The 23,516-nt window shown below is 42.3% G+C and overlaps 2 protein-coding genes across 2 annotated transcripts in view; one reads left to right on the forward strand and one right to left on the reverse strand.

Annotated features, from left to right (window-relative positions):
- CLK1 (CDC like kinase 1) overlaps positions 1-23,516 on the forward strand; it is a 747,223-nt gene that overhangs the window by 153,202 nt on the left and 570,505 nt on the right. The gene's annotated exons all lie outside the window — the stretch shown is intronic.
- The window catches only part of LOC126008678 (aldehyde oxidase 2-like), a 96,452-nt gene that overhangs the window by 72,719 nt on the left and 217 nt on the right, over positions 1-23,516 (reverse strand). The window contains exons 2-9 of the mRNA XM_049772917.1: positions 21,730-21,787; positions 19,377-19,473; positions 17,623-17,731; positions 15,801-15,927; positions 14,120-14,181; positions 7,722-7,811; positions 5,510-5,590; positions 2,638-2,782 (exon numbers count right to left, since the gene is read on the reverse strand). Of these exons, the coding sequence (XP_049628874.1) occupies positions 2,638-2,782; positions 5,510-5,590; positions 7,722-7,811; positions 14,120-14,181; positions 15,801-15,927; positions 17,623-17,731; positions 19,377-19,473; positions 21,730-21,787 (769 nt within the window). The remainder of the gene's footprint in view (positions 1-2,637; positions 2,783-5,509; positions 5,591-7,721; positions 7,812-14,119; positions 14,182-15,800; positions 15,928-17,622; positions 17,732-19,376; positions 19,474-21,729; positions 21,788-23,516) is intronic.

The raw sequence follows: 23,516 nt of genomic DNA on the forward strand, positions 1-23,516 counted from the left end.
CCACGGTCCGTCCAAGGCTAGCGCAGGCAAGGCAGGCACCTTACCTTTAGCGCCACCGCCCGGCCCTAATCCCCAAACTTAAAGCCAGTCTTTTCTATGACCATAAGCCAGTGAACTATTCACAAGCTTATTTTGCTCCTGCAACTTGCTTTGCTGATCACAGCTCCTGCAGTTCCTTGTCCATGTATCTGGTGTCTGCCTTAAGATGAGATTTTTTAAAATAAACTTTATAAACTCGACCCTGACTATTCTCAGGGTCTCCAGTTCTTTAGGTCCACTCGCAGCAATTGACTTTTAGTAAGTACTCTTGATTCACCCTGTCGGAGGATTTCTCATCTGTGTTTCCTGAAATTCCATTACAACACTGATGATCCTTCCTAGCAGGTAAGTTGCTAGAATACACAAGTCCAGTGCATAATTTATATAACCATGGCATGGATAAAAAGGTGGAAAAGAGGGCCCGGAGAGATAGCACGGCCAGCGTTTGCCTTGCAAGCAGCCGATCCAGGACCAAAGGTGGTTGGTTCGAATCTGGTGTCCCATATGGTCCCCCGTGCCTGCCAGGAGCTATTTCTGAGCAGACAGCCAGGAGTAACCCCTGAGCACCGCCGGGTGTGACCCAAAAAACAAAAACAAAAACAAAAAAGAAAGGTGGAAAAGAAAAGAAATAAAAGGTTCTTTTTTTTTTTTTTTTTGGCGGGGGGGGGGGGGGGGAAGGTGTTTGTTTTGGGGCCACACCTGGTGGTGCGCAGGGGTACTTTCTGGCTCTGCAATCAGGAATCATTCTTAGGGGACCATGTGGAATGCTGGGGATAGAGCCCAGGCCATGTAAAAGTCAAACACCCTTCCTACTGTACTATTGCTTCAGCACCTTAGTTAAAAGATTCTTAAAAAAAACATTTGCAGGTAGGCAACATGAGACATATAGAACAATAGACATATAGAACTTACAACAGAAGAAAGGACTAACAAAATGATGCCAGGTTCGTAGAGAGGACTCTGACAAAGGTGAAGGCAAGGTCAAGAATGTTAAACATTATTTGTGAAATATAAAAAATTAGTATGGTAATAATATCCAGACACAATAGAGGGCCAGGAAGACCAGCCCATAGTAGGAAGCTTGCCACAAACAGCAGGAGAGTGCAGTTAAGGCAGAGAAGATAAGTTAGGCTTATCTTCTTTCAGTTAGGCTGAAAGAAGATAAAGTGATAGGCATGATACAAGTTCAGTAACAATATTGAAAACCACAGTACCTAAGACAATAGTACCATAAACAATAGTACAAACCACAGGGGAGCGGGGAGAGAAGAGGTAGGCAGGGGAGAGGGGAAGAGGGAGGGCCCGAGGGAAACTGGGGATATTGGTGGCAGGAAGTGTGCACTGGTGAAGGGTGTTGGACATTGCATGACTGAAACCCAATAATGAACAGCATTGTTTCTGTGAAAAAAAAAATCAACTATATATGAAAAATATTGTAACCATGGTGTTTAAATAATGTAATTTAAAGAAAAAGAATGTTGAATGAGCATTAGCATGGAACATTTTGGAAGACTAATATCAAGACAGTCTATTTTTATAAAGGTAAAAATAGGCAAAGTAGAAAAACATATCTGTTTAGGAAATCAAATATTTGTTGTAAAAATAAGAAAGAGACTTAAAGCCTAATGAAGCTTTTGAGATGAAAGGCAGGAGTTTGAGAGGCCACAGGTCTCCAAAGTTTTTCTTTTTTTGTTTTTCTACACTCTGGAGAGTGAATTTAGGGTTCCCTCATGCAAAGGCGGTGCTCTAGGTCTTTGAGTCCTCTCTCAGGTCAAAGATCCAAAGTCTTTGCTAAAGTACTCATTGTTAAATTAGTTGTGGGTGATCATGGGATGTACCTTGTCAATAAGCCCACCTGTATTTTATATATTCTCTGTCTCTGGTTAAATAGAAAACATCTTAATCCTTTTCTTTACTCCTTAAGAGGTCAAGCTGTGTAGTGCAATGACATACAACTTCATATAACATAACATAAACTAATAATATTATATTTGTATTGTACCTCAATAGTATGAGTTGTATTGTATTGTATATAATTTATATTATAGCTAACATTATACTGATAATAATATAAATAGGTGAGTATTATGTAATATGTAGAATGTGTTAATAATGTGCTATCATATTATAATTATAAACAATGAAACTTCCATAGCTAAAGTGGTTTTCTTTTTTGAAAGTGCTCAGGGTTTGTTACTGGTTCTACACTCAGGGCTCACTTCTGGCGGGTTTGGGGGACCATATGGGGTGTCAGAAATTGAACCTGGACTGGCCCAGTTACAGGGCAAAAGCTCTACTCTCTGAAGTGGTTTTCTTTTTTTTTGTTTTTTGTTTTTTTTTTTGTTTTTGGGCCACACCCTGTGACGCTCAGGGGTTACTCCTGGCTATGCGCTCAGAAGTTGCTCCTGGCTTCTTGGGGGACCATATGGGACGCCGGGGGATCGAACCGCGGTCCGTCCTAGGCTAGCGCAGGCAAGGCAGGCACCTTACCTCCAGCGCCACCGCCCGGCCCCTGAAGTGGTTTTCTAGCCTGAACACAGAGCAGGTAACTGGAGGTCCAGCTCAACCCCCATGGGGCCTGGCATTGTTGTTACTTACCCAGGGAAGTGTTCCCCAGAATGAGAGGAGCTTCCGGGTACTTTGCTTTTAGAGTCAGGAGATCCTTGAGGGTCCCAGGAGAGATCCAGGTGACCCTTTCTCCGTGAAAGCTCAGGGTTTCTTTTTCTGGCTTCTCTGACATTCTCTGAAGACAGATGATAAGTAAGCATGTCCAGAGTTAGACAACATAAGTGGTGGAGACACGCTCCTTTAGAGAGATTTCAGGGACCCTGGGGTCCACCTGATTCAGATTGTCACTAAGATGTTTCAATGTTCACAATGATATATTTAATCCCTCCATGTAAGACATTAGCATTCGTTGCTTTAGAAAGAAATGACTATTTAAACTGGAATCTATCACTCACAGCCCAGTATGGATTCATTGAACACAGTATCAATTAAAAAAAACATTTTTTTGGGGCATACTCAGTGATGTTCAAGGCTTACTCCTGGTTCTGAATTCAGGACCATATCATTGGAGAGCCAGGAATCAAACTTGGGTTGGCTATTTGCAAGGCAAGTTTTCTGCCCACAGTACTATCTCTCTAGTCCTGAAAAAATATTTTTTAGTTGTGTTTTAGGGCCACACACATATGGTGCTCAAGGAACTATATTTGGTCTTAGGATTCAAACCTAGCTGGGCCTTGTACCTTACATGTGACATACTTTAGGAGCATAGTTTTAAAATTCACAAACACACACTGAACACATGTTCAGTGCATGTTCATGCATGTACATGTGAGGCCTGGATTAACCCTCTGAAATTTGAACTCATATTTGTAGGAGTATTCAACATCTTCTTTTCGATATATTATAGGAATCCCAAATTTCACATGTCTAACATGAGCTTGTACTAGCCAAAACTTTCCACCAAGAGCAAAAAAATCACTGGTGCCCTGGAAGTGCTCTTTGATCCTCTTTCTCTGCTAGTCCATACTGTCCATTCTAAAGCTGTGGCTTGTTAGATGACAGCCAGCTATTACCCCAAAAACAAACAAAGATGTTTCCTCAATTTTCAGCTATCCCTTTGATATGAAAAAGTCCACCTGAATGTTTTTCTTTTTTTTTCTTTTTTTGGTTTTTGGGTCACACCCGTTTGACGCTCAGGGGTTACACCTGGCTATGCGCTCAGAAATCGCCCCTGGGTTGGGGGGACCATATGGACGCCGGGGGATCGAACCACGGTCCATCCTTGGCTAGCGCTTGCAAGGCAGACACCTTACCTCTAGCGCCACCTTCCCGGCCCCACCTGAATGTTTTTCTACTGTCTCCTACCTGGCTAAATTTGTACAGGGAGAATAAAGAAAAGTTTGTCTGGCTTGCTGTGCAGAGAGACTACGAGGTAAGAAGCCACTGACTCCATGACTCTCTACTGACTGGATTGGTTTATTAATTCTTCTTTGGCTACTCTTCTTCACACCCACTCAACTGAGGTTATTTATTATTATTATTATTATTATTATTATTATTATTATTATTATTATTATTATTATACAGTGGCTCATCTTTCTTTTCTGATGTCCCCTATCACATCCATCAAAAGATCTGGATTCCACCCACAGGTTCACAGAAGCACCCACTGTCTACAGGGTTTCAGGAGTCTCAAACTCAATTTACCTGCAGGCCACAGGAGGCAAAGTCGTGTGATCCTTGAGTGCAAAGTCAGTAGTAAGCCTTGAACATTGGGGGGTGTGACCGAAACAACTAAAACAAAACAAAACAAAACAAAAAAAGATTCCTCTAGGGCAGGGCCACAAAATGTTGTACGGAGGGCCGTTTGCAGCCTGTGGACCACAGACCACGAATTTGAGACCCCTGGAATGGTAGTTGTGACCTTTCTTGCCTCTCCACAGGGGGAGAGCTACAGCCCTGATTTCATTACCACTTGCATGGCTGCATAATCCCTCATCTGTCCAGCCTTCTGGAGAACTTCTAAGGCAAAAAGAAAGCCTAGTAGATTAAGATCAAGAGAATATGTCCTTTCAGTGTTCTGACTCCCCCGATTCACTTTCAGCAGCAAGAGATGTTCCATGCTTTACTGACCAGACCAGGGTGTATCTTCTCATCCTTCACACCTTTCCATTTGCTGTCCTAGACATAGGTTGCTCTTCCCTGAACATCTTTGTGGCTGACTTCCTCAACTCCTCAGAACTTGACTCAAATGTTATTTTCTCAAAGTATCATCTTTATTTGGGATATTTCAAATCATCATCTCCATTGCATCCCACCTCTTATTTAATCTTGTTCTCATTAGTGAACATACTAGATCTAATTTTCTTGCAGATCATCTTTTCCAACAAATTACAAACTCCCAGAGAGCATGTCTTTGGGCTAGTTCCTTCTCTTCTTGTAGATTCAGTACCTAAAACAGCTGAACAGATTAGCACTTTGCTGGATAAATATACTTTAGTTGAATGACTGTGTAGACAACCAGCAACCCCTCATAATCGGATAGTTTATCTACTGGGACTACCAGATACTCCAGAAAATAGAAACATTGACAAAAGGAAGAGAGAGGAACAGGGAGGTGTCTAGAAATGTTTCCTGGTCTCACTGTCCATAGGGGGTAGAAAGACCAAGTTAGAAACCTGACAAGGTTGAATTACTCAGTATAGCCAACTGGGACTTGGTCCAATGGTGGTGATAAGAGTAGCAAAATTATTTCAAAACTGGCTTCCACAGTGGCCATGGGCAATGAATGTGTTCAGGGGATCAGCTTGGACTTGGTAAATAGGGTGGAGATGGGCATCTTGACCTGAATAACCATGTTCACAATCTGACAATCTCACAGGAAGGAAAGGGTGGTTTTAGAAAATGGAGTTGATAATCAGGGACATTTAAACAAGCAGATAAAACATCCATGGCACCTCACCAAGAGTGCTGGAGGAAATATGAGCTCCTGGGTAGGGTCCAAAGGCTGGAACTCTTCTTTCACAAATAATTCTGTGCAAATCTTTAGAAAGGGCAAAGAGGGCAGTTTTGTTAACCCATTAACCCATATATATTGGAAATAGCAATGTAATTCTTTACAACATTAAGCAAAATAAACATGGCAACACTTCCCTTGTTCTCCTTGTACAGGAAAAAGTTTAAGCAAATAATTTTCAGAAAAGAACATTATTGTAAGAGAAATGCTTATTTATCACTAACAGGAAACTAAAAGAAAAATTATTTTTCTGAAATGTACAAAGTACCTTGGGATATACTCAAAGGGCCTGGGGAAAACTCTCAGAGGTTAAAATAAAATTGGAAAAATCTTCTTCACCATTGAAATCACTCCTGTTACATCAGGGTCTAAAAGCCTCAGCTCTCTTACAAGTTCCTTATTATTATTATTTATTTTGTTTGTTTTTTGGGTCACACCCGGAAGTGCTCAGGAGTCACTCCTGGCTCCACACTCAGAAATTGCTCCTGGCAGGCTCAGGGGACCATATGGGATGCTGGGATTCGAACCACTGTCCTTCTGCATGAAAGGCTTTACCTCCATGCTATCTCTCTGGCCCTGAAGTGCCTTATTTTTAATGAAACAATTCTAAACATTCATGTCAATGTGTGAACACACATGCATACACTTTAACTTTTATGACAATGTTTGGTATTTACTGAGTGCTTTCATTCTAAGTGCTTTTATTTGTATTAATAATTTAATTAATAATCCTCAAACAATTGTATCATAAAATGATCTTTTGTAATTTTACTAATCAGGAAATAAAAACACAGTGAAAAGTTACCCTTTTCTGAATTAGATCAGAATATTTATTTTAAATATTTTAAATATTTTTTTTAATGGGGAATATTTATTTCAGACAACATTCCTGAAATAGGAGAATTGGGAGAGAAGTTGAGGTCATGTGAAATAAGAATATGAATTTGGGTTCTTTCTAAAGTTGCCAGAATTCTACTCTCTGATCCTTTCAAAAGAAAGACACTCAACCTGTTTAAAGGCTAAAAGACAATAATGCTTATTTTGAAAGTTCTTTTTTACTGAATAGAAATTGGGTGACATTAGATTGATCAATTTTGTCATTAGTTGGCATGAAAAGTTGGCAGTACCTGAGAACAATAAGGGACCTCTCTAAAATCCACAAATAAGGTTATGTTTGAGAATTGTAAAAGAAAAAAAATAAAGTAAAACAATGAATAATAGATGAGAAATGAAAAGTTCCTTTACCAGAGGTCAGAAAAGACAATAGTTCTCATTATAAACTGGCTTCATATGTGTGTTCCAGAGGGAACACTAGAGGTTTATAAAATCCATGTTTTAACTGTAATTCCCTTGTATATACAGAGCTCATTTCAGGATAAAACAAGTTTTGAGTTTGGGTAGAGTTTTGTGGTCCCAAATCATAACTAAGATTGATTCCCAAAGAGGTCATAAAGCCACTTTTTGGAATATCCTAATATCCTGATCCTCTGTTAAGTGGTTGCTGACACCTCCTGTGATGGGAGATCTTCAACCCTCAAATAATCACCGTGGGAGCAAGATGGGGCCCAGGGACAGAAATAAAAGAGAAATAAAAAGATGCAGAAATGGGCAGTGTTCCCTCTAAGTTGACCTCTAAGGTCAATTCTGTTCTGTCGGAGTTCCTTGTCTACAGGGAACAATTCCATTTCTCCTGGGTTGCAGCTGGTTTAAGTAATCCCATTAAGCGTTTGACCAAAGGTCTGTGTTTGAAGAGTGGAATTCCCGGATTGGGATTTTTTTTTCCCTGCTGAATTTTCCTCCCACCTGATTTTGAACAGGTCCCTTTGTCTTGCTGAGCTTGTAGCGCCCTCTAGGGTCAGCTCCGAAACCCTGAGCTACTCCACCAAAGGTCGCATCAAAACCAGGGCAGGTTATTTTCTGGTCTGAATGAGTTTTGTTTCCTTGTTTTAGGCAGCCGAGGGGAGAAGGGAAAAAATCGGACCATGGGTGTGGAATGAGCACCTTCTCCAGATCCCAAGTATTTGAAAGGGTTTTATTCAGGCAAATCCTTTGGATGCTTGTACGTAAAGGCAGGACAAGCATCAAAGCAGCAGGCAGTTTCTGGACCAGCCTGAAACAGTGCTTCTCAGGAGAAAGATAAAATAAAGCAGGCACTCACGTCACTTTCTGTGTTGGGTGAGGAAGAATCATGTTCTCCCTGGTCCAAGCAGCATTTTCCTGTGCCTTTCTGTGGACAGCCACTGGACTCCTAAGAAGGCAAAATGTCATGAGATGAAAAAACTTTGGAAAAGGTAAATGAAGTGTGCCTTGGAAGGTTTGGCAATTTAACATTGGTTTAATTTAACATCTATTTATTCTTTTGTATGGACACTTTTAGTCACTTTTGGTAGTTTTGGTAGAACAGAAATAATGACAAGTTTCTCCTTTTTTTTTTAAAGTAAAAGGATATTTGTAGAGTACCAAAAATTATATAGAAATAAAAATATAATATCAAATATTTTTTCTTTATCATTAAAAATCTTTTTATTTTTCGGGCCACATCTGTTTGATGCTCAGGGGTTACTCCTGGCTAAGGGCTCAGAAATTGCCCCTGGCATGGGGGGACCATATGGAACGTCGGGGGATCGAACCTCGGTCCTTCCTTGGCTAGCGCTTGCAAGGCGGACACCTTACCTCTAGCGCCACCTCACTGACCCCTATTATTAAAAATCTTTATGGGGTAGAGGGATAGTATAGTTGGTAGCTTATTTGCCTTGCACATGGCTGACCTGAATTCGATCCCCGGTGTCTCATATGATCCCCCAAGCACAGCTAGGAATGAACTCTAAGTACAGAGCCAGAAAAAACCCTGAGCACTACCGTGTAGCCCAAATACTCTTCCCCCAAATGATGCTTGCCTACATGCAGCTGATCTTCATTTGAACCCCATAAGGACTTCTGAACTCTAACAGTAATGACCCCGGAACACTTCTGATTGTAGTCCAAAACTCCACCAGAAATTAAAAAGAAAAAATAAAGGCCTTCATGCATACCAAATTAAAATATTTTAAAAAATCTTTAAAATCTAACTTTGCTGAGGTACTCAATAAATCAGCCCATCTTTTAGCTACTTCATGATACATTTGTAAATTTTTCTATTGATATCTACTGATGTTCCACCCCTCACTTTATATTGAGAGTCATAATATATACAACTTTGTGTATGGCTTTACATTAGAAAAGTTCCTAATGTTAGAATTATTTGATAAGTTGCCTTTCAGGTTATAACAACTGATTCATTTTCTCACCTGTGTTAGATTCCATAACACAAAATGTTATTATTATCGTGTTATCATTTATAAATTCTTATATGATTTTCTAGTGATTGTATATGGAAACAAATGGAGAGAAACAAAAAAAATAAAGCTCTATTTTGGTAATTAGCTATTCTGGATATTTGGGCTCCACTTGGAACTGAGCGGAAAAGACTGGGCAGGCAGGAAACTTTTAATTTTTCCATTTACAAGCACTTTTACTTCCTCTAATTCTTACATCTTTTTCTTGAAATAACTTCTCACAGTGTCTAACAAAATGCACTCTTTTAGATTCCTCAGTTTTCCATCACTGCCCAGTGTCTCAGACCTTATTGTTCAAGAAGTGGGAACTTCTGGACTGTAAACAAGGCTTTCTCTCCTACTTCAAGTTCCGAAATCACAGAAAAGGCCAGACTTTTGGGTTTGGCAGAGAGATGCTGCAACTATTTCCTTTGGTCTTGAAGCCTGTTGGCTGAGAACAGGGCAGGTCTCCAAATATTTTTTTTCTTTTTTACCATTATCCCTACAGACTCTGTGCCTCAAAATAACATCCACATTCTGGAGGAAGAGTGCTCTGACTTATACTTCACTAGTGCTTTTTCATTTTTTTGCACCAATCAGTAGATGGGCATAGGCACTATATTTCTTTTTCTTTTTTTATATTTCTTATTGAGACCAATGTGAATTACAAGTCTTTCACAGTTGTATTTAAGGTACATAGTGTCAGTGAATTAGGGCCATTCCCACCACCAGTGTTAACCTCTCTCCACCCTGGTTCCCAGAATGCATCCATACCTCTACCCTTAGCCCCCTGGACTGCTAGTGTAACAGGTCTCTTTTGTGTATGGCTTGTTGTAGTTTGGGTCTCTTGATTCTATTGCCATTGACTTTGGTTTGGGTATTTAGGTTTGACCATTTTTTAATTTCCACTCAATGCTCCTGATACCAGGTCAGAGAGATAGTACAGCGGCAGGGCGTTTGCCTTGCATACAGCTGATCTAGGACAGACGGTGGTTCAAATCCAGAATCCCAAATGGTCCCTTGCCTACCAGGAGTAATTTCTGAGCACAGAATCAGGAGTAACCCCTGAGCACCGCCAAGTATTACCCAAAATAACCAAGCCAAAACAAGAATGCTCCTGATACCACTTGGCTCCTGGGTTCCATCCACACTTTTTTTCTCTCAGTTTGTATGAAGACATAGAAATATGAGGCATAAGAAGATGACTCATGTTCTATGATTCTGTAAAAAATAAGAAAAAAGGGGCTGGAGAGATAGCATGGAGGTAAGGCTTTTGCCTTGCATGTAGAAGGATGGCGATTTGAATCCTGGCATCCCATATGGTCCCCTGAGCCTGCCAGGAGTGATTTCTGAGTGTAGAGCCAGGAGTAACCCCTGAGCGCTACTGGGTGTGACCCAAAACCAAAAACCAAAAAAAAAAAAAAAAGTTTCAGGAGCCCCTGTCTAGAAGCTATAAATATAAGTAAAATTAAAAGAAGAGAAAAAGAAAGAAGAAACAAATCGGGGTGCGGGGGGGGGGAAAGCAGGTGTTTCAAATGTTTGTATGTTTTCTGCATAGGTGCAGTAAATATTGGGGAAATTAGAAAGGAAATTCACTTGGCCTAAGAGATACAGGGTGCCTCCACCCTTGAAGCATACTGTCATGAGACTGATTATAGGCTCTGTACATATAGTTGTCAAACCCCAAGATCTTTCTTTATGGTGTAAAGGAAACATCCTGCTCAATCATGGTTGTCAAAGTCAGTCCTCTGTAATTAGAGATCTTGGATTTTGCACAGATCCTAGGATGAAGCAAAGGATAGAGTCTTTTTTTATTAGTCCCAGGAAAAGTTCTGCTCAATTGAGCTGTTGTAGTCAGTCTTCTATAATTAGTGATCTTGGTTTTTGCATAGATTCTAGGATGAAGGGTCTTCTGATTTCATCTCATCATTAGGTGATGAGGTAGGGTAACCTGCCCTTAGAACAAAATTGCTGCTGTTTCCTCATCATCAGGGTGTCATATGAACCTACCCTGGCTCAAGTTGATGCCAGAGTGTATTAGGACCTCTCCTGGGGGGGGGGAGTTGATTTCTGGTGCTGGTGCTGGTGCAGAGAACTGTGCCAGTTATGGCCTCCCTGGGAGGGGGGAGTTTGATTTCTAGTGTTGGTGCAGAGAACTGTGCCAATTCTAAGGTTGGGATCTGGGGTTTGGGTTTGGATGGTCGATATCTGATCACTTGAGGTTTTTTTTTGTGTGTGTGTGTGTGTGTGTGTGTGTGTGTGTGTGGTTTTTGGATCACACCCGGCAGTGCTCAGGGGTTACTCCTGGCTCCATGCTCAGAAATTGCTCCTGGCAGGCACGGGGGACCAAATGGAATGCCGGGATTCGAACCGATGACCTTCTGCAGAAAAGGCAAATGCATTACATCCATGCTATCTCTCCAGCCCCTGATCACTTGAGGTTTAAGTCAAGTCCTCATGACAAATGTTCAGGGTGGAAGGCACCCCTGTATTATAAAATTTATGGGTTCTGGGGCCGGAGAGATAGCATGGAGGTAAGGCATTTGCCTTTCATGCAGAAGGTCATCAGTTCGAATCCTGGTGTCCCATATGGTCTCCCGTGCTTGCCAGGAGCAATTTCTGAGCATGGAGCCAGGAGTAATCCCTGAGCACAGCCGGGTGAGACCCCCAAAAAAAAACCAAAAAAAAAAAAAACTTATGGGTTCTTATCCCTATTAGATAAGAACTTGTTTCTATACATAAAATGTTCCCATTTTAGTGTGCCTATGCAAAAAGTAACACTACCATATTATATTATTGGTGCTTATGGGGGTAAAAACAACAAGCTATACAATCTTTGTACCCTGGTTTTGACCTGAACTCTTATCCCAATCGACTTTTCAACTACAATTTATTACTAAGCATAACCAAAATGAGAAAAAAAAAAGAGAGAGGAAAAATAAATGGGGAGGCTACCTCTACATATGGAAAAACACACTAAGAGTTATAAGAAATTATAACTATTAAGAAAATAGACATATGAAGGAAATATTGATATTCCCATTAAGTCTTTTGAGATAGTCTGAGGGGGATAAGATCTAGGGCACATTTTTGTCTCACATCATGATCTTTTTTTTTTTTTTTTGGTTTTTGGTTTTTGGGCCACACCCAGTAACGCTCAGGGGTTACTCCTGGCTATGTGCTCAGAAGTTGCTCCTGGCTTGGGGGACCATATGGGACACCGGGGGATCGAACCACGGTCTGTCCAAGGCTAGCGCAGGCAAGGCAGGCACCTTACCTTTAGCGCCACCGCCCGGCCCCCTCACATCATGATCTTATGAAGTCTTAGAAAGGGTTTGCAGCAGTAAGGGATCAGGTAAACACACTATATTTTATTTTATTTTTTTGGTTTTTGGGCCACACCCAGCGATGCTCAGAAATTACTCCTTGCTATCTGCTCAGAAATAGCTCCTGGCAGGCACGGGGGACCATATGGGATGTCGGGATTCAAACCAACCACCTTGGGTCCTGGATCAGGTGCTTGCAAGGCAAACACCGCTGTGCTATCTCTTCGGCCCCTATATTTTATTCTTTAGCTCATCAAGATTGGCTCCATATGTGGCTGAAGTCACATGTCTACACTAGGTTTTGACTGGATATCAATAATGTTACATCTAATACTTCCCTAGCATGGTGCCCATCTCTACTATTTGTGGAGTTGAAGCAAGAAGATCATGGGAGGTCCCTTGCTACCTCCTACCCTCTGCTCTTTCTACATTGTCTCTATCCTGTACCATGAAAGGTCTCAAGCACCCAGGTGAGCATCCCAGTTGGGATGTCATAGAGCTTCTGATTCCCTCTCCAGAGAGGCAGCTCTTTGACCCAGGGGTGCATAGTACATGAGGTGTAATCATCTGCTCTAGGAAGAAGATGGTTCTTGAAGAAGCAGCTGGCTTGGGAATATGATTCCATGATTCCACCTAGAGTATGTCTAGGAAAGATGTGAAAGCTCCAGGCATGCAAGATATCTTAGTACCTGTAGCCTTCTGAGACTGGCTGGAGGATAACTAGCAAGGATAACATAGCAAAAACCGCTATGTCCAACTGCCTTGGTGTTATCTTCTCTCCCATCAAAGGCTAATTCTCATGTCAATAATGTGCTTAGTGACACCAACTGTGAGCTCTTAGTGCCATGAAAAACTCTGCTATGGGCTTTAACTATGACATCTCATTTGATTTTTTCAGTAGCTCAGTAAAATAACCTCACTTAGTTTTTTAAATTTGTGTGTTTGGGGGACATACCTTATGATGTTCAAAGCTTTCTCCCAGTTCTGCACTGGTAGGACTTGGGTGATCATCTGAGGTGCAAGGTATCAGACCCTGATTGGCCATGTAAGAGGCAAACACTTCAGCCACTGTACTATCTCTCCAGATCTCATTAATTTTCTTTTTGAGGGCCCGGAGAGATAGCACAGCGGCATTTGCCTTGCAAGCAGCCGATCCAGGACCTAAGGTGGTTGGTTCGAATCCCGGTGTCCCATGTGGTCCCCCGTGCCTGCCAGGAGCTATTTCTGAGCAGACAGCCAGGAGTAACCCGTGAGCACCACCGGGTGTGGCCCAAAGATCAAAAAAAAAAAATTTTTTTTTTCTTTTTGAAAATAATCTGCTGTGTTCAGAGCTTCCTCCTGGCTCTGTGCTCATGGATCATTCCTGGCAGGGATCATGGCACCCTCTGGAATGCTGGGGATCGAACATGGGTAGATTACATGCAAGACAGATGCCCTACCCACTCTACTATCTCTGATCCAGTAGCCCCAATTTGTAAAGGAAATTTCAAGAGTTCTGTTTTTGGGATGCATTTTGGATTTCACTCAGCATTTGGAAGTGAAATCACACTTCAGAACTACTCTGAAGCCTTGAAACTAACTTCGCCTTCTCAAAGCAAACTTTGCACTTTGATTCTTTGTGCTTGCTGGGTCCTTTAACCTATCCTGTCCTGCTGCCTGGCAAAACTGGGCATACAAGAAGTCCTAATGGCTTTCAATATCTTGATTTTACTCTGGGTTCAATGTGAGATATTAAGGGATACAATATTCACCTGCACCTTCACAAATGTCTAGAACTTCATAACCCCGCAGGAGCCCCCTTGGTCTCCTTGTAGAACCAGTAGGAGGGTCTACAAACCCCAAACACTGTGATCCCAGTCTTAACCAGCTGCCACGGTGATTTTGCATGGCAAGTGCCTCCAGAGTTACTGACTTACCACACAGAAGGTCTTCCCACTGTCGAGAATGGGTCGATAGCCAGTGCAGCGGCACAAGTTTCCTATGTAGAGAAGCATGGATGTCAATAGGCTGTAGTTTTACATTAAAACAAATGAAATTTTCTGGGTAAAATTAGGGTTTAAGACACTTACTAGACAGTACAATACTCTTTTCTTAAATTCTTCTAATGTTATCCTGCCTACTGCCTCAATTCCAATTTTATTTTTTCTCTCTCCAAAGAAGATAATCACTGATTTGGTGGGCCTACTTCAATTCAATATGCATCCACTTTCAGCAACTATAGTTCAGACACTAAAACATCAGGAACCCTAAAATATGGGAAATGTATGCTCTTTTTATGTTTGTTTCATTAGGCCCCACTCAGCAGTGGTTAGGAGTTACTCCTGGCTCTGCACTCAGGGCTCATTTCTGAAGGTGCTTGGGGATGCCATATGGGATGCCAGGAATAGAATATGGATTGGTGGAGTGGGAGAGATAGCATGGAGGTAAGGCGTTTGCCTTTCATGCAGGAGGTCATTGGTTTGAATCCCGGAGTCCCATATGGTCCCCTGTGCCTGCCAGGAGCAATTTCTGAGCCTGGAGCCAGGAATAACCCCTGAGCACTGCCAGGTGTGACCCAAAAACCACACACACAAAAAAAAAAGAATCTGGATCGGTGGCTTACAAGGCAAATGCCCTATCCACTGTGCTATTGCTCTGGCCCCCCAAATGCATGCTCTTTATAAGATACTTTGAGTCATCTTCCAAGCCCCAAAGGACATGCTTATGAACTCTATATTAGTAAATTAAATGTTTATACACTTTAAAGGATCCTTTTGGGGTGGGCTAGAATGTAGTTCAGTGGTAAAGCACTTGCCTTGCATGTGTAAGGCTCTAGTACAACTCGGTCCCCCAAACACAGAAGTGCCCCCTGAGCATGGGTCTGGTAGTAGCTCTGGAGCACCGATGGAGCACCAAACAAGAACAAAATCTTTTGGTATGTAAAGTTCTCTGTTATGGGTTGTATTGTGTCTCCTAAAAAGCTAGCCCTTGGCACCTACAAATATAACCTGATTTATAAACAGGGTCTCTGCAGATACAATCAAGTCAAAATCAGGTCTTACTGGATAGGGGGAGGCCTGGCTCTAGTAATTAATTTCCAAATAAAAACAGGAAACAGACACTCAGAGAAGGACAGGAGATGCTGGAGTCAGAGGAGCATCATAAGTTAATAACTGAGTAGCTACCTTCCAGCAGGAAGTAGCTACAATAGGAAAAGGCCAGGATGATTCTCTTCTGGGACTGTCAAAGGGAGGTCAGAGGGATTCTGACCTCATGGGCACCCTGACTTAGCTTTCTAGCCTTCGGGTTTAAGAGAGAAGATACTTCTGTGTTTTAATTGTCTACTTTTCAAGATGGCCCTAACGAAGCCACTTACTGCATGAAGAAATGAGGAATCAAGATGGAGGTATAGCATCCCACATTTTTGCATGTTATTTTAGCCATGGATTTGAAAATCCAGGTACAGATTTATCTTTTCTAAGCTATTCTTCTAGGTCTTCACTTCTCATAGAGGGGAAGGGTGGGGATCTAGTTATTTCAAAATAATTGAGGAAGACACTGAATAAAGTTGGGGTAGCAGCCTCAGTGGGAAACAGGTTTTCTCCTGGTCATACCTACCCCCCAGGGCTTCCATGAGCTGCTCTTCTGAGGGCTGAGGGTGATTTCTTAGCAGTGTGTACATGGACATCACCATTCCAGGAGTACAAAACCCACACTGGGTGCCGTGGCTCTTGGCGATCCTCTCCTGGAAGGACAAAGTCATGATCACTGGCTGAGCCTTCCTGAAGGAATCCCAGACTATATTTCCCTAAAGCAGGACCCTACCCTCTCCATCAGAACTGCCTGGCATCTTCAGAGACTCAAACACATAATTCATCATTAAGCCCATGTCTTTAGTGAAAATGAAGACTCCTTTCTACTGGCAATTAGCTGTGTGCACCTTCCTTTCCAGAAAGACGTATCTGCAAGTTAGCTATGAAAGGAAAGCATGTGGACATCTTACAGTGTTTTCCGATGTTACCCCCTCCCTCAACTTCCTGCCTATCTCACCTGGAAAGGGAGACCTTCCCACAATTGGGAGGGGTCTGTGATTGGTAAATAGAGTGGCCCGGGGGAGGGATGTAGAGAGAAGCAGCAGGAAAGAAGATATGGCAGGTAGAGAGGAGACACAGGTTGATTGGATGCCGAGAGGCCGGTTAGCTTAGAGGCCATGTAAGGAATATGTACATGGCAGTTAGGGCCTTAATAAAGCTGGATGACTCCTCAAACTTCATCTGACTGCTGTGGATCACTTCCTTGCTGTTACCCTGATACCTACAGACCAGCCAGGCCAAAGGTGCTGCAGGCACCTGGCCGGGCTGAGAAAGACCTCACCATCTATTCATGCACTGCTAGGACTTTTTAATTAATAATTAATACAACATCCAACATTTCCACTCTTTGGCCACTCAGTAAGTACAATGACTATGACCCAGAGACCACCTCTTTTGGACAAATGTAGAGACTATCTATAGTTGACCTCATATTACTTTATCCTTTACATTTTTTTATGTTGGACCCCAAGGAACGCTGCTTTCCAAGGTTCAAGATTTTGGTCTGTGTTCCCGATCAATCCTTGCTATTAAAGTGTAGTCCATAGGCCAGCGGGTTTGGTTCCAGTTGGGAGTTTTATTATTGTTATTATTTACAAGCTCCCAGCTGAGTCTCAGGCACATTGAAGTTCAGGAAGCCTTGATTTCAGAACATTATGCAATCCTAGAGTATGGCTTTATTAACCTTGCTGTGACTTCTTCAAAGATTTTGGCAAACAGCTTGAGCCCTTTGCTTTTGCTGACTTTTCTGAAATCAATGACCATGTGGTTAAATCCAGAGAGTTTATGAGCTCCTCTGACATAGAAGAATTCATGGGCTCAATGGATCTGGCCTATGAGTCTCCAAACTCCTATGGCAATGACAAGTTAGATGTGTCTCCTGCTAATGAAAATCACAGCTCTTTTAGAACTGGTCTTCCTGCCTCAAGTCAATCATGGAGAAAGTGATCACTTTTATCCTTATGTTTTGGTTTAGTTTCCCTCCATTCTATTTTTACTTTCATGACCTACACACCACAGTGAATAGATCCTAATTTTATCAGCCAGAGACATTTATTTTGAGTAATATCCTTTAAATAATGTTTGTTTTAGTCTATAGTCAATAGACGTTCATCAGTATTTTGACAGTTCTGCTTGCCAGTCAATTAGAAAAAGCAAAAACCATCTCATTAGATATGGATGGGTTTTCAGCTTCCTTTTAAATCATGCAACGGATGCTATTGTCCTGGTCAAGAGGTACCTAACGCTATTATTCACCTGACCACAACTTAGAAATTCAGAGAAGAAAGAAAGCCCACACTAGTTGAAAAGATGAAATGAAGAATGAGATAAGTAGGAACTGCACTTACCTGCACAGCGTGAAGCCTGGTTTTGATACTTCCTATACCTTCTACGGTGGTGACAGCCACTCCATGAAGAGAGCAGATGGGCACCAGGCATGCAGTGATGGAGAAGTGTCTTTTATGAGAAGCACAAGGAAAAAAACGGTGAGTAACCGAGTCTTGTCCAGTGGGCATCTTGGGAACCATGAAAAACAGCCAAATTCCTCCTCCTCCACGTTCATCATTTACCCTGATGAGTTGGGAATTGGAAGGGGGCAAGGTGGAAGGATTGTGATTTCTTGGTGCCGACTCTACGTGTCTATAAGAATGGGAGAGTCTTGGATGGGAGATAATCAAAAGGTTGGAAGCATATGCCTGCCATGCAGAGTTCCTGAGCCTCCTTCCTGTAACTGCACACTAAAGTGGCCCTGGTGGAACCAGAGCTGCTGGGCCTGAGGAGCCCTGGGCTAAGGATGAGCATGGCTAGGAGTGATCCCTGATCTCCTAAGTATTGGTTGGGAAGATTTTCATCCCTCAACTAAAACTAATTGGGTATGATTATGGTAAATCTGTATATTACAATCCAGAAAACGTCCTAAATTTAGAACAAACCCACACCTGGGTAACAGGTATGGATCTGAGTTATTGAGAGTGTGGTTGGATCCCAGTGGGGATGCATGGGACAATTGGTTCTATGAAAGGTGGAGGTCACACCTGTATTTTGACCCACATTTATACAGTAGATTTTTTTCTTATTAAGACTTTAAGTTCTCAGAATGAGGTCAACAGTGTTGACCTCATAGGATGGCCTATGGTTTTAAGCTCTTTTCTTGATTATAGGTCAGTGAACTTGGGAAAAGCCAAGTCGCGAAATATAGTCCTTAATGAGATTATAGACTATGCATAGGGCCTGCTTTTTAGTGTGGAATTTGTTTCAGAGTCAGAAGATGTCAATTCAAGTTGTATTGAAATATAGTCCTTAATGAGATTATAGACTCTGCATAGGGCCTGCTTTTTAGTGTGGAATTTGTTTCAGAGTCAGAAGATGTCAATTCAAGTTGTATTCAACAGTTTAACTTCATCTACTTGAACCTCATATTTTCTCGCATGTAAAATAAATGGCTAGCCTAAATTGAAGTTTCTTTTAAAATTTTAAAATTTATTTTAATTTAAAAAAGAGGTTTAACATGGTTTGAATGGAGAGCAGAGGAATGCATGTGTGTGTGTGTGTGTGTGTGTGTGTGTGTGTGTGTGTGTGTGTGTGTGTGTGTGTGTACACCAGGGAGTGAACCCAAGGCCTTATGCTTGTGAATCAAATAGTTTACAACTCAGTAACATTCTTGGTATGCTAAATTGGGTTCTCCTTCTTTGGGAGGGGCTTGTACCCGTGAAAATTGTGCTTAAGGGCTAACCCCAGTGTTGCTAAGGGGACCATCTGATGCCAGGGATCAAACCTAGGACTCCCACATGCACTCTATTTTGGGAGGCCGGGTATCGAACTAAGGTTGGCAGCATGCAAGGCTAACATCTGAATCATCCCAGAGATGCTTGGGAGGACTATATAACTCAAGGAATGGAACCCAGACCAGAGGCATGCCTGGGATTTGCCCTAACTGCTGTCCTAAAGTTATTGATTTCAAGTTTTTAATCATCTTCAGAAGTGGTGTAAGACTCAGGAGTGGTTAAACACCCAGTCTGGAAGAGATTTAGAAATAGCTCAGCGAGGAGGGCGAGAATGCAAGCCAGGTCCAGATGTCCTACTGTCGCCTCCTGGTGGGTACCTTATCTTCCTGGAGTCCGGGTCATGCTGAGACACCATCACTGTGCAGGCGCCACAGCCTCCTCCTCCGCAGGCGTACTTGGTCCCGGTGAGGCGTACTGGAGGCGGTGGTCAAGGAAGAGAGACCAGGAGAGCCTTGCACCTTATTGGGGCTGACCCCCCCATCCCCCCACCCCCCACAAAAGCTCCCTTCTGAGGAATGCAGGGCTCAGAAGTAAAGGATTTGCACCAGGTCCTTTTTTTAGTTTTTGGACTACACCTCGTGGTGCTCAGAACCTTTTGGGATGCCGGGAATGACCCAAGGTTGGCAGTATGCAAGGCAAATGCCCTACCACTGTGCTATGACTCTGGTCCCCTCTTTACTTAATATCACTTATTTATCTAAATTAATTATAACCTTAGATGCTAATACCACTTGTTCATCTACACTGTCATACCCTTAAGTGCTTCTCAGAGTGTTTATGTGAGTGAGGAGACCCATGTGTAAAGGAGAGAAGGGTGTATGGCAGTCTTGGGGGGGCAGTTAGATAGAGATCAGATAAAACAAGCCTCAGCACTTAGGTAGATTTGTCAAATAAGAATGACTGTTTCTTATTTTTATTAGAAGAAGAAAAATCACTCTCAGTTTTCTAAAATAAAAATTTTTTTTAAATTTAAGTGTGTCTCTGTATGTGTGTGTCCTTGTGTGTATCTGTGCGTATGTCTGTGTATGTTTATATATGTGAGTATGAGTGTCTGTGTGTATATGTGTGCATGCGTGTGTATTTATGGTTCCCAACATTAATTTATTGCCAAGTCACTTCCCTGGCAAATATTTTTTAATTTTAAAACATTGGCAACTAATTAAAACCATGTGTTTTGAGTTGGAATGTGTCCAGAGGCCCTATTCCTTCCAGTTGTGATTTGTCATTTATTATTTAGATAAAATCTAGGTGACTTCTCTGAGAGACCATCTAGATTTATCAATAAAAATCTGCTTGCCAAAAAGCACCTGGAAAAATTGGCTTTTGGCAATATTGCAACTCAAAGTGTCTAAAAGGGAGAGACAGAAAGACAGAGAGAAACGAGAGAGAGATTGAGAGAGATGAGAGATGGAGGGGGAGAGAGAGAGAGAAAGAGAGAGAGAGAGAGAAGAATATTTCTTGGGGCTGGAGAGGTGGTGCTAGAGGTAAGGTGTCTGCCTTGCAAGCGCTAGCCAAGGAAGGACTTCGGTTCGTTCCCTTGGCGTCCCATATGGTACCCCCAAACCAGGGGCAATTTCTGAGCACTTAGCCAGGAGTAACCCCTGAGCACCAAACAGATGTGGCCCTCCAAAAAAAATTTTGCCCCCCTGGCAGGCAGGGGAGAGTGCAAGAGGGAAACTGGGGACATTGTTGGTGGGATATGTGCGTTGGTGAAGGGTGTTGGACATTGTATGACTAAAATTAAATTAGGAACAACTTTTTTTTTTGTTTGTTTTTGGGCCACACCCTGTGACGCTCAGGGGTTACTCCTGGCTATGTGCTCAGAAGTTGCTCCTGGCTTCTTGGGGGACCATATGGGACGCCGGGGGATCAAACCGCGGTCCGTCCTAGGCTAGCGCAGGCAAGGCAGGCACCTTACCTCCAGCGCCACCGCCCGGCCCCAGGAACAACTTTTTAACTGTAAAAAGAAAAAAAAAACAATTGTATTATGAACAATCTTATAAACAATGGTGCTTCAATAGAGTAATTAAAAAATCTTTTTGGGGATGGAGAAATAGTACAGGGGTTAAGGTGCTTACCTTGCATGTGTCTGACCCAGGTTCAATCCCTGGCATCCCATATGGTCCCTGAGCACTGCCAGGAATGATTCTTGAGCACAAAGGCAGGAATAACTCCTGAGCATTACTGGGTGTAGCCCCCAAACCAACTAACAAACAATCTGTTTTCTATTCTAAAGATCAACATGTGAAAAACGGTGGTGATAGGGAGCAGAGAGGACCTGTCTTCAGAAAACAGACACAAGGAGCAGTCTTTCCTGGGACACATGCTTGCCCCATCCCAGAAAATTCGGTTCCATTCTCAAGCATAGGGAACTTGGAACACGGATCTCCGTTATATAACTGCCCTCTCACAAAAGTCTTTAAAGGAGTAATTCGTGCTGAAATAAAGAGCTTAGTTTCTATTTCACTGCTATTAAATCAAGATAGACGAAACGCTGGTGAAACTTCATCCTTTGCAAAGAGCCCAATTCCCTTCCTGCCCTTAATATAATTGCTAAATGCAAAAAGAGATGCAGGGTCAGGGGAAGGCTGCTGGATTAGTCCTTGCCAGTGCAGCCCTCTAAGATGGAAGACAAGCATGCCCCCAGCCAGGACTTAAACAAAAGGGTCCAGTTCTCTCGCAGGTATGTCAGCAACGTGACTTCAGGGTCCACATTCCTTTCTATCACCTACGTGAGAAACAGAAAGGAGATAATTGGGGGGGGGGGTGACTCTTGATCGTGTCTATTACAGCCAGCTTGGTTTAAGGTTCAATATTCAACCGATACAATCTGCCATTTCTTGCCCTCTGAGACTCAACAACATTCACACCCATGTAGGGAGCAAAGGTAGCACCAAGGATATGGTCCAAGGAGGGAGGGACTCTCTGCTTTATAAGGAAGGGTTCCCGGATAGAACCCCAATGGAACCAATGGAAGTTGTACTTGTCAAGTACTTTTTATTCTACTTTTTGGGTTTTGTTTTGATTTGTTTTTTTGGAGCCATACCCTGGGGTGCGTGTGTGCGTGTGTGTGTGTGTGTGTGTGTGTGTGTGTGTAAGTGTGTGTGGTGTTGTTGGTGGGTTACTTTCTGGGGGTGCTTCTGAGACCATTTAGTACCAGGGATTGTACTTAACCTGGTGAGCTATTTCTTTGGCTCTTACTCCACTATTTTTATGAAAGTAACCCATTTTCCCAAGACAATTTTTCATAATCTTAAATTATTCTGAATTGGGGAGGGAGTGTGTGTGTGTGTGTGTGTGTGTGTGTGTGTGTGTGTGTGTATTCTGGGTGTGTTCTGCAAATATCTCCGGCCTTTCTCTCACTCTTTCAGACAAAGGGGAGCACATAGTAGGTCAGTCATACTAGATTCTTTCTTTGTGTCCAGAAGCAAAAAATGAGCTTATACAACCTCAAACAATCAAGCATGTACAGAAGATCTCTCTGAGTTGAGATGCTAAAAATTTAATTGCTATTTGGGCCTCAATCCACATTACCAAGAATGTGGTCAGAATTTTATTAGATAATTCATTTTTCTATCCAGCACATGTAGATTTTTCCTAACCCTTGACTTGTTTTTTCCGCTAGCAACCATAACTTTATTCTGTATGTTTTACTCAGAAGGGATGTGGAATCCACAAAGTCTATGTCAGAGAAGCAAGAAGGCAAGGAACAGCTCATGGATAATGGTTTTAGAAACTGGAGGAAGGTTGTTGGCAAAGGTTGTTGTATACTCATAACTTAGAGTCTCTGTGTTCATTCTTATCTGGGGTGGATGGGGAAGAGTGAGCACAGTGAATCCTAGTCAGGTGTGTGGGTGTGGAAGTTAGGGTCCTGTAGGAAAGGTGACATGTCAGAGAAGGCACAGGCAAGGAGCTGGAGTGAGACTGACTTGGAGAGGAGAGGCCTGGCAGAGGAGCTCAGGGTTGAAACTAGCCTGCTAGTTGATGTTAGGACTGAGGGTGAGGAACGAAGGGGGATTTGCCTGGATATAGGGTTCTCTCTCTCATATCTTCCCCCTAGAACTTAGATATAGCCCGAGAAATGAAGGTCATTCAAGATTATAGAGCAATCAATTTCAACCCAGTCTATGAACTAGAGAGTCAACAGAAAAATTAAATTGATAGTTATAAAAATAAAGATCACCAACATTTTTGTTCCCCTGAGTCGGAGGGTCAAGAGATGCTTTGGAGATAAAGTGCTTCTCAGGAATCAGATGTAGTGAGTGCTAATGGCTTTATAAACATGGGCTTGAGGTGGGAGCTGCACAATGAAGAAGCTCTTTATTTTCAATCTTCATAACAGTATAGGGATAAGAGTCTAAAGATGCTCTGATATTCCTGGAAGCAACTTAACACAGATTCTATCATACATGGTGGAGCTGGATGGCAGCCACGACTGTCTGGTATCAAGGTATAAA

The sequence above is a fragment of the Suncus etruscus genome, chromosome 5, assembly GCF_024139225.1.
Source record: "Suncus etruscus isolate mSunEtr1 chromosome 5, mSunEtr1.pri.cur, whole genome shotgun sequence".
NCBI lineage: Eukaryota > Metazoa > Chordata > Mammalia > Eulipotyphla > Soricidae > Suncus > Suncus etruscus.